Raw genomic sequence first — 11,661 nt, 5'->3', positions numbered from 1 at the left:
TAGGGATTTTAAATGTGTGTGAATTTTGTGAGTTATCTATAGAACACTTTTAACCTGGGTTAAAATAGCTGTAATTCATATTAATTTGTGTACTGAGAAGTTTCCAAGGTTTTTGTACGTAAACATACGAATGCTGATAAAAATGGAGTATTTGGACACTTTATCTTTGTAGTTTTAAATGATAAAAATTGGTAGGTTTATCACTACATTGTCATCCTACCTTTTTTGTGCAAGTATAAATTAAGAATGGCCTTTTGTTGTGTGCTGCAGCGCTCCACCCCTCTAGTTTTTAGTTTCTAACTCAGCTTTTCATGGTTAAATAGTCATGTCTCTGAGCACTTCCCTTCTGCAGGGATTCCTCCTAGTGGATGCCCTTCATTCTGCACCATTCTTCCTTAAAGGAGGAAAACCACTGTCTACAGCAACATACTCTCCCACCGTGGTAAGGTTGGGTGGCTGCTTGTGTATGCCTAGACTGGCAGGTGTGGTAGTGCAGCTGTAGCCTAGTTTGTAGGTTTGTTATATCCATTGAATAGCATTTGTGCAATAGTTTTAGCTTTATTTGTAACCATGTGCAGAGTCTGGGCTTGTTGGACCATCTCAAGTCTATTAAATGCATTTCAGTGTGCACCATGGCAAGTAATAACCAGAGTGTGGTTTTTTGTGTTTTGTTTTTCCTTTTTTGTCTGCAAACTGTGTGTTCAGACCTCAAGGCAGCAAGTTTGCTTGGGCCAAGAGCTGGCTGCTCAGTCGGATGGGCAGAGGAGAGACACGAGGCCAACTGTGTTCCGTATTCCCGAGTTCAAGTGGTCACTGATGCACCAGCGCTTGCTCACAGACCTGCTCTTTTCCATAGAAACAGACATTCAGATGTGGAGAAGGTACTTCCCTATGCTCATGTGGAATGCTCTAGACTGGGTTCGATCATAAGGGGCTTATTGACTTAGAGTTTTGGACATCTGTTGTTTGACTGATTATTCAGTAGCCTTACTTGTTTGTGACCTATACCCAGTTATTCTCAGATATTTTTTTTTTCAAGACTTCACAGACATAAATATGCATTGGTTTAAGGTCTGCACACAGATTTGGACTGAAATCCTGACTGTCAATGGCAATCTTGCTGTTGATTTTTATTCAACCGAGATTTTAATTTTCCTAATGTCTGTAAGGACCTGTGTCTTCTATTAGTATCTAAGTGTGGATAAGAAAGATAATGTATCCAAAATAATATTGCTTACTTCTGCATTTACACATGCTATGTTGCTGCTTTGATAGAGCTGTGTGCACACAGAGGGGTTAATTTGAAAATTAACATGTAACAGGGATCTGGACTGTAATGATGAAGATCTTTGAAAAGAGTGGTAGTTCTGTGACTTAATGTTAAGATTAAATAACTGAAGTAAGAGTGGTGTCTATCATTGGCTGGTACTAGTGAGTGTCAAATTTAAATTTAACCATATAGCTGTACTGACATGATAAAAAGGAATGTCAGGATTAAAAAAACCAGAGCATTTAAGCGATTCAAACAATTTAAACTGAGGTGAATTTTTGTCTGACTATAATTTTTAGGATGTGTTTAAGTTAACCCATCAGGACATCATCAGGTGTAGCTAAAATATATTTCTAGTTTAGCCTCTGTTTTAGAAGGTTTTGTGCTTTGTTGATGTTTAATTTCTCAGAGAAATCCTTATTATTTGCTTTAGTTTTCCAAAGATTTAAGTTCAAGTCTAGTTCACAGTTCTAGGAGACTTTATTCTGTTTTCTGATACCATGACTTTTGTTATAGCAAGTAGTCATAGATCAGCCTATAATGTGTCTTTATCCAAATGATGATTAACAATCATTTTGGTGTTTTTAGCAACTTATGATCTTGAGCAGTTTAAGATAAGAAGGGAAATGCAGTTTCAGGTTTAGATTGAGGTACATCAGTTGACCTTTACAGTCATGTGTTATTTGCTGCCCTACTACTAAGAGTCTGGTTTTAGTTTTGTGAAAACATAACTATGTGAAAATACCACAAAAATAAAGTTCTGTTCTAAATGTCTTCTTTTTGGGTGAGCAGCCATTCTACAAAAACTGTGATGGACTTTGTGAATAGCAGTGACAATGTCGTGTTTGTGCACAACACGATCCACCTCATCTCTCAAGTGATGGACAACATGATCATGGCCTGTGGTGGTATCTTGCCCTTGCTTTCTGCTGCAACATCTGCTACTGTAAGAAATTCCGTTTTTATTTGAAAATTACTCACTTGTGGGAGGATGCCTTTCTTTATGGAGTGTATTAATTATTATATCTGTCCTTTTGCGAAACAGGAAATGCATGTGGAGTATTTCCACTGGCATCTCTTTCCTCCCTTTGCTGCTTCCATGCTTTCCCTAAGATAAATTGGGTGCTTGTCTTCTTTGTCTGAAGACATAAAAAGAAGTTTCCTGGTGTTGTTGCTCCTCAGTGGTCTGGAATGGGATTAAATCCTAATACTGTGATTGTTCTTAGAATATGAGTAATTATTATTTTTGAATGGGACTGATAGGGGACTTCCAGCACACATTTTTCTTCATTCAGCTTGTAGGAATATTACTTCGGTGAAGTAAATGTTGCTTTCAATTTTTCCCTGTGTAGCATGAATTGGAGAACATTGAACCCACTCAAGGACTTTCAGTAGAGGCATCTTTAACATTTCTCCAGAGATTAATCAACCTTGTGGATGTGCTAATTTTTGCAAGCTCTCTTGGTTTCACTGAAATTGAGTCTGAGAAGAATATGTCATCTGGAGGAATTCTGCGACAATGTCTTCGTCTGGGTAAGCAAATAAGACCACTTAACGAGTGTAGGAGCTTGCAGTTACTAAATAGTTAGCAGCTGTTAGCTTTATTTTTTTTCCATTGTTTTGTTAAATCAAGATTAAATTTAGTCAAACATTAAGATATTTTAGTATTCTACTATTACTGTGTTCTGCAATGCATATATATATTCCTCTTTAAAATCATAAATAAATTAAGTTTGGTAGCCTATTTTCATTTTATCCATGAGGATATTTCTTTCGCCAAAGTTCCCCAAATAATCAAGGCTGAGAATGCAGCAGCTTTGAGAAAAGTAATCTTGTACTATATACAAAAATGAACCTTTGCAATACTTAGAAAAGAGGTTTAATACTTGAGGTCACTAGATGAAGATATGGTGAAAACTAGAGATGTTTATTTCTGAAGGGTTCAAATTGAGCTGTAATTGTATCCAATTATTACAGTATGTTTGCTTAAAATGGGATTGAAAGAAAATGGTCATTTACCTAAAAAAGTAACAGATATTCTGGAAATGAGAACAAACAAGATATAGCAGGGTCCAGGTAGTTAATACAGGAGGAGAGTATTCATGCTTAGTTGCATGCTGTAAGACTTTTTGTAATGAAAAATTTAATTTGCATGAGTGCCAGAGCAGCTCAGAGCCTCAACAGTAACTAGCCTTCCTCTCCCTTTCTAGGCAATTAAAACTTTGTGCAGGTAGAACAAGATTTATGGGATGCAAACAGGTATAGAGGTGGGGTAGTTCTTTTTTCCTTTGAAAATAAATACTAGAAGATGAAACAGGGCACAATTGTGCAGCTAAAAAAAGTTGTATAACTTCAGAACATTTAGTCCAAGAGTAACAGAGTATTGTGAAGCAAACATTGCCTTTTGTTTCACTGATGTATCACTTGTCTTCCTCCCTTGCTAGTTTGTGAAATTTAGCTGTCCTTACCCTACCCACCCCATGGTTGTATGCATGGTAAAACAGCTGTGAGGAGTGCTAACTTCCTCACTTTGAAGTATCCATTCGATACAACATACATGTTCTAATAGTTCAGCATTGATTATGAGTTATAAATCATTAAAGAATTTTGAGCATTGTTTTGAAACTGTCTAAAACTTAAGGAAGCAAAATATTTTACTAATGTGTGCAAACTTTTGAGTGTAAGTGGTAAACAGAATTGCGCTGTATATTTCTGTAAGGGAATATAGCCAATACTATTTCTCAGAATAACTCTTAACATTTCTTTTCCCCTCAAGTATGTGCAGTAGCAGTAAGAAATTGCTTGGAGTGTCAGCAGCATGCACAGATGAAGCCTATTGGAGACACTGGGAAGAACCAAAAAGCAGTGCAAGGCTTTATAGGATCAGGAAAGTCTGCAGCAAAGGCAAGTTTAAGACCACATTCAGGAACAAAAGTCAGTAATGATTGGTCTGTACGGAGGGATAAGTATTTGAATTTGTACCTGCACCACTGATATTTTAACAGAGCTGAATGGGGGTGGCACAAACACTGCAAGTTCAATCTGTCGCAAGAATTGGCCAGATTTTTTCTCCTTTAAAGATGAAATGCATTACTGATCTTTGTGCTCTAGTTTTGACAATGCGATATACAGTGCATGATTGTGGACACTTAATGATTCTTGGTAGAATGCTTTTAAAAACAGGATCTTAAACAATTGGTTTTCTATTTTAACAGAGTCCAGTGGACATTGTGACTGGTGGCATTTCTCCAATACGAGACCATGACAGACTTCTGCAGGATATGGATATTAATCGCCTCCGAGCAGTAGTGTTCAGAGATATAGTAAGTAAATAATGTCCTTTTTTTGCAGTTACATTTCTGCATGTATCTGTTTGCGTACTTTCTCTGTGTTACACAGTTTGGCTAAATTGGATATACAAAAAGGGAATACTGCTCACAGTAATTAGGAACTCATAATGGGTTCATTAACTCATTCCTTGGCAGCTGTTGTAGTGATTGGGATTGGAAAGGGAGAGGTGAAACCAAACGGTCTCCTCATCTGGCTCTATGTTGCTAAGAATTGATTCTCTGGAATACTGCCTATTGTGTATTAATTATGTTGTGTTTAGTACAAATATGTACATAGACAAACTGTTTATGTATACTATGTATCATAAACATGTTGGTACTTTTTGAAAAATTCATATTCTTCCAGCTAATTAGAAATTAAAGGTCATCTCTAATTCTTTTACTTCCCCTCAGAGGAACCAATTTGTGTTCATGTGCTGTAAGTATGCATATGTTTTTTAGTCTTGAATTGACTAAAAATATCTTTGCCCTGTGTCAGCAACTTTATAGCTGATATTGAGGAAATTGAGATTGATTGCTTGAAAAAAACACCTCTGTAAGCAAATACAGCAGCTATAATGGCTGTGAGTCATTGGTGGCCACAAGCTTGGACACCACAATTTAGTTTACAATAATTGGACTGTTTAGCAAGCATAATGATTTATACAGTGACTCTTTCTGTCCAGAAAAGCAAAGGATTTTGAGTTTTGTCTTTACAGTAATTATTGGTTGAAGCAAGGTTTGTCCAACCCCTAATTCAGTATCAGTGTTGCAAGAGAGTAATCAAAAGTGTCTCTTCTGTACTGGTAACAATTAAGATAGTGCTAATGAAGCCAAATTCAAGCACATTTTGTGAATTTTTTTCTTTTAAAAACCCACCCAAAACCCCCCACACCCAACCTCTGCTTTTTTTGCATATCTATTCCATCATGCTCTCTGTTTCATATTAAATATAAAATGATGTAGTAGCTCTGATTTTTGGCTAGGGTGTTGAGCTGTGGGGAAAAAGCAGACTTAAAAAGATCTAGTTTGGAATAGTTTTTGTCTGAGTTGTTTACACTTGCATCTAAGTGTTTGTTTTGCATGGGGTTTCTTACATTGTGTTCAGCCCTTAGACTGACATAATTTGAACCTCTAGCAGGAACTCAGATGGAATCTACTTACCCACCAGTATCAGTACTTAGAGTGGTACATGAGCTTTATTTCAAGCAGGTCTTCAAACATAGCTGAAAAAATAAGGGAGGGGTGGTGCTAATTCACTGCATCACCACTTTATTAAGTATAGTTAGAAATTGTCTTGCAAAAATTCATCAAGCAAGAAAATTCTTTATAATCCTTATCGTTGTAGGCAACTTTCCTCAGTCCCACACTGTGCTTGTTCTATGAAAGTTAAGGTTTTGGGTCAAGCCAAGGGGAAGATAGGTTGTTTTTTCAGTGCAACAGATAGGATCCAGCTATGTTATCTAGCTCTTAATAGAAAGCTATTCATAAATGTATCCCAGTACAGCTTATTAAAGATGTCTTCAAGGAATATGGATCTTGAATGGGCACTACAGTCATGATAGAATGAGCTTTATAGTTTAACTTAGTTTCTTGAACTGCTCAGAGGAAAAAATTGAATGTTACCTGAGCCTTGATGTAAATGTGGAGTAAAACCTCCAAACACTAATTTTTTTACTGATTAGTCAGTGAGGATCCAAATACTCCATTCTCCTGTGATCTGAAAGTGTATGAAGCTTTTCTTCCTTTGGTAGCCAGTCTTAGGCTAAATCTTTGTGTCAAAGCTTCCCTCTGTTTCACTAGGGCAGCTGAGTACTCTGGGGAGGCACAGTTAACATTAAGATTAGTTTTCAAATTTTTCTTGAAATCTCTTCATAAAAGTACAGCTGTAGTGGAAATGCATGTTTGCCAATTCCTGTTTGAATGATATACAGTACATTGCATCCATCTGGACTATCTGATAATGAAATAAAACCTAAACACTGCTTCTGAAATTTGTTCACGTCCTTCATTAATATGTTACAGTTTTGTGGAGTATGTGTGTGTGGTTGTAAATGCTGTTAATATCTTGGCATTTTTGAGGAAATAGAAGAAACACCTGTAAATAAAGGGGACCTAGACCCTACACTAATTTGCAACTTGTAGTCAAAACACACAACCTTAGCCAAAGTTGTCATTTTTATAAATGAAAATGAAAGGATTAGTGCCACTTGAATACAAGTGCTGTATACCTGAGCTTTATAGGTGAGACAAACTGTGACTAGAGAATATTGTTCTTCCATTGTTGACATATCAGCTTCCTCTTGGTCTGTTTATGGTAGCACTGGGCATACTTTACAGAAAAATAAACATGCTGCTGAAATTGTAATGGAAAATCTGTGTGTGTCTCTTTTTTACAGGAGGATAGTAAACAGGCTCAGTTTTTGGCTCTGGCTGTTGTATATTTTATTTCTGTGCTCATGGTTTCGAAATACAGAGATATATTGGAACCCCAGAATGAAAGACGACCACCAGACCAAAGCCAGACACTCAAGGAATCAGAAAATGAAAATGATGAGACTACTGCTACAGGTGAACTGTTAATTATTTGGCTAGATGAAATAATGTGGCTTAAAATGCTGTAGCAGTCTTCTTTAGGAACAATGTGGTTTATGCATCTCTGTCAATGACTTTAAAGTGTGTTTTCTGTTCTTTTGGTGTGAACAGTTGTGGAAACCCCGTCTGCTGCTGTTGGTGCTTCAGCCTCCACTGAAGATTCAGAAAGTACAGCATCTATACAAAGAAGGGATTCTGGTCTGGGGGAGGAAGCAGCTCCAGGACAAACTAACACTTCAGGCAGTGCTGCTGAAGCAGGACCTCTGAATGTCAGTGCAGGTCCAGATGCAGTCAGTGAAGTCCTGTGCACACTCTCGTTAGAAGTCAATAAGTCTCAGGAGGGCAGAAGTGAGACAGGAACTGAAGACAGTAAGTCTGTGGCTTCTGTGCCAGCTGCAAAAAATGTCAATGTGAAGGACATCTTGAGAAGCTTGGTGAGCACACCTGGTGATGGGACTGCAGTGGATGCTGCTCTTCTGCCACCAGCCTTCCTTGGAGTTCTTGGCGATGGAGCTGCTGAGCAGCCTGTGCAGTTCCATTCCTTTGACAGGTAATGTAACACCTAAAATACTTAAAAATTTAATTTCACTTAAGGTATATGCAAAGAACAGGAAAACCCACACTTCAGTTCACCAGAACTATTAAATGATGCACTGGCAGATGATGCCTGCCCTGTATATTTAGCTGGCTTTAAAGAATTCAAGAAATAAAACAGACAATAAATAAATTAAAATATGTGGATTAGCAGATGTGTTGATCACAATGTTGTGTCTAATCTCTGTTATTGTGGGCCTGCAAAAGAATACTGGGTTACTAATACTTACAAATGGATCAAAACCAATGGAATAGTCATCTAGGTGTCCTTCCACCTAGAGAATATTCCCATATTTATTTAGGAAAATAGATCTCTGTTCTGCCTTCTGGTGCCTAAGACCTATTTTAATTTTTTTCACAATTTGTTCTGTGGATATTATCCCTAAGCTGTTAGATTTGCTTAGTTGTAACAGCTTTTAAATTTTTGTTTCATTTAAATACATTTCTGAATTTCTTAATACTCAAATACTGTGGTGAATTCAAAAAGAATTTGTGCTTTGTTGTGCTTTTTCCCCTTTTAGAATGGAGTTCCTCTTTCCTAATAATAATTTTGGTGTCCCTTATATGTCAATCTCATTAGCTCCTTATCTTTTCCCAAGCATCGTAAACCAAACTGTCTTTTACTAGACTTAGTGCCTTTTACCTCCTCAAGATTCCCAACAACTGCAAAGAAAACAAAAAAAAATAAACAAAAAAAAAGACAAAAAAAGGAAAAGGAAGAGTCCTGTAACACTTGCATTTCTGCCTCTAGGAAAGCCTTGGTCGTTTCCAGAAATCCTGCAGTCAGACTGGTGCAAGGGGATCCCTTGTTACCATACCAGTATCTGATCCTCTGCTTATTCCTGAACTTTGTCTGTCTTTTCAGTGTGTGGCTGCCTTGTTCAAAAGACCAGCTGACCCAGGGAAGGAGTGCAGCTGTGCCAGGGGTGTGGGTGCAGCTGTCACAGCATGTCTTCTCCACTCACATTGCCATATCACAGATGGGGGAAGAGTCGCTGGTGGTGTCTGGCCAGATTATACACAGATGGGGTGTGCCAGCATTTGGCCCCTTGCTCTTGTCTCAAAGTAGATACTGTGTTCTCCTTGTGATGCTAAACAGCAGTTCTGGGAGCAGGAGGAGGATGGAGGCAGAGGGGGAAATGGTGAAAAGGGGACACTGAATCAGAACTTGTCATGCCTCTCCCTGCTGCTGCCCAAGTGCTTTTGGCAGTGCCCCTTTGAGGCCTCTTGTTGCTCTTTGCTGCAAGTGAGCAGCTGATGTCAAATAATGTAATGTTTTAGTCTGTGAGTAGTGGGGTTTTTTTCTCATGAAATTCTTAGTATTCATTGCTGCATGGTTTCAGCCACACAAATAACATTTGTCTGGAGATCTGGCACAGAAGTGGCTATTGCATTTATGAATGGTTTTTTAGCTGTTGTTGACACTGAAGGTTTGTGCTGCTTGTGCTGATTTGAATTGGTGCTCAGCAGGTTAACTAGACAAGAAGTAATTGGGCACTTGCAGCCCTGATGGCTGACATAGGTGTATTACACCTACAAAACCTTCTTATCAGAGGAAGCTGATGGTAAATATGTTGGTATATGACAAAGCATGTTGCTGACTAGCTAAAGTTAAAAAGACAGAATAACTGTGAAACATATTTAAAGTTATATGGACAGACAAGCTTCATGGCCACTTGAAGGTGACTGTATCTTTAATGTAGTGAGGCTGCTTAAAATACAAGTTTATGCTCTGAAATGACACCTAGTGAACAGCAGAAAAGAATTGTGCCAGTGATACAAACCCCCACACTTCTTACAAAAAACTAGAATAGAGTTGAAAATAGTAGCTCTTATCTCTGGGCTAGAAAAAAATACTGAGTTTCATTGGGAAAGGTTTTTTTGGAAGACAGGCTTTGGGATGCTCTCTTCTGTGTCTGGTTTACATTTAATATATTGTTTGATGGCAAACACAAATTCTGTGAGGGTTTTTTTTTTTTCCTTTTTAAAGGCACTTTGTTAAAAGTTGTTCCTATGTAGCAGTTTACCAGTGGGGTATCTCTGGGAATTTCAAAGCATCTCTCTGATCCTGCATTTATCTCAGGAATGCTGTGTCAGAAATCAAAACTCTCCTCATATCTTAAGGATTATCAACTTCCCAGCCATAGCTGGAGAGTATACAGTAACAGCTATGTGAGTGAAACCTTACTGAAAGGCTGCCAGGTTGCAAGCCTTTGCAAACAGCTAGGTGTATGTGTTCATTCCCATGCCAAAAATCCTCCCCTTATCTCATGTGAAGATACAATCTTTTGATTAGTGGGTGCCAGGGGTTTATCGTGATAAAGTTCAAGACTTGCATTGGCTTTTTTCAAGATCCATAGGGACATGAATTAATGTTCCAATTTCACTGTGTCCTAAACCAGCAGTTTTCTTATTTAGTAGTAATCGTGTAGGAAAAGAGGAGGGGACTAATGCAAGCAAATTCAAATAAAATGGAAATAAAAGTAACCAAAGCTTGGGATAAAAAGAGAGATGACATTTCTCTTCAGTTACTCTAATAAAACCCATAACCTATCACTTGCCATTTTTACTATGCACTTTAAAATAAAACCTCGGTCTCTTCTGGCTTCTGCTGCTCTTTGTGGAAACATTCAATAACCATGTCATTATGGGAAGCTGATGCTGAGGGTTCAGAGGAATATAGGCTCTTAAATCATGGTCTTGTACCATAGAGCTTAAATCTGCAGCTGTGCTGTAACTTGCAGAACAGATATGTTAATAAGCTTGTTTATCTTTTTGGAACATCATCTATAAGCTGCTTAGTTTGGCTCAGCCTGTGTTTACTCATTTGTCAGTCAGTGGTGTGCATATGCCTTTGTAGTGTTTGGTTGTGGTAATTTCAGTTAAATTTCATCCAAGTTCCTTTTTATATGGAATGGCTACATTTTAGACTTTGCTGATTTGAACCTCAAATGTAAAGAGAATAAACTATTTGTTGACAAGATTAAATCTACCAGGTGTAGGTAGAGACAGAATGAGAGAATGGAGAATCTGTAGATAGAGGCACATGTGCTGTGATGAAAAGCTCAGCTCTTTCAGCACACCAACAATTTGCATTCTGCAGGGGCCAAAGAGGCAAGCCATTTGAAGTCTTCTCCCTGCCAAGCCGATTTTAAAGTTCTTTTGCAAAATTGATTGTATTCTTTCTATCATATCTTCTCTTCCCCTCCCCACACCCTCTGATCTCTCATGGTTTTGAGAGTCTCTTATTCTTACTTTTTCCTTGGGTATTTCAAGGGAGACATAAGAGAATGGGTATTATCCACAGACAGCAGAGCCCATAGAAGGACACTGACATGGCAGGCTGCTTTCCTGGCTCACAAAATAGAGGTAAAAATAAGTCTCTGATCCTCTTTATTGATCTTTTGCTCCTTGGACAGGAGCCTTGCAGTGGGCATCATTTTGGTAGCCTGGAACAAGGCTACTTTCTTTTGGTTTTGAATTAAAACCATTATCCCATAGGGGTACAGACAAACTGTCACCTGCATTGCTTTTTAGTGCTAAAAAGAATGCGAAGAACTAAATGTGTATAAATTCTTGTATGTCAAGAGGAATCAGAGCTAATGTAGGTATTTTTAAATTACAGTGAGGTCATCAGTTTGGGCTGCCTCAAGTTATATTAGGAATATTTGACTTGCAACCAAAGAAAATTTGTAACTTGAAATGTATTTAAAATGAAATAGGGACTTGCCAACTTCATGAAAAATAAATACTTGGGAAAATGCTAAAGTTTTAGGAGATGTAGATATTTTCTATCTTTATATTGAAACAGAAGAATCAGTGAACTGAAACCAGGAAAGGGTTCAATAAGTAAATCCTTATAGAATTTGGCAG

The 11,661-nt window shown here is 37.8% G+C and overlaps 1 protein-coding gene across 3 annotated transcripts in view; it reads left to right on the top strand.

Moving 5' to 3' along the window:
* The window catches only part of LRBA (LPS responsive beige-like anchor protein), a 365,208-nt gene that overhangs the window by 72,695 nt on the left and 280,852 nt on the right, over positions 1–11,661 (top strand). For all 3 annotated transcript variants that reach the window (XM_085058223.1, XM_085058224.1, XM_085058222.1), the window contains exons 23-29: positions 706–881; positions 2,063–2,216; positions 2,623–2,803; positions 4,047–4,174; positions 4,486–4,593; positions 6,999–7,170; positions 7,306–7,744. In XM_085058223.1, the coding sequence (XP_084914349.1) occupies positions 706–881; positions 2,063–2,216; positions 2,623–2,803; positions 4,047–4,174; positions 4,486–4,593; positions 6,999–7,170; positions 7,306–7,744 (1,358 nt within the window). The remainder of the gene's footprint in view (positions 1–705; positions 882–2,062; positions 2,217–2,622; positions 2,804–4,046; positions 4,175–4,485; positions 4,594–6,998; positions 7,171–7,305; positions 7,745–11,661) is intronic.

Source organism: Lichenostomus cassidix, chromosome 4, assembly GCF_008360975.1.
Source record: "Lichenostomus cassidix isolate B80296 chromosome 4, HeHo_3.0, whole genome shotgun sequence".
In the NCBI taxonomy this organism is placed as follows: Eukaryota; Metazoa; Chordata; class Aves; order Passeriformes; family Meliphagidae; genus Lichenostomus; species Lichenostomus cassidix.
Note: the sequence above shows the minus strand (reverse complement) of the source record. Positions and strands in the feature narration are given on the sequence as shown.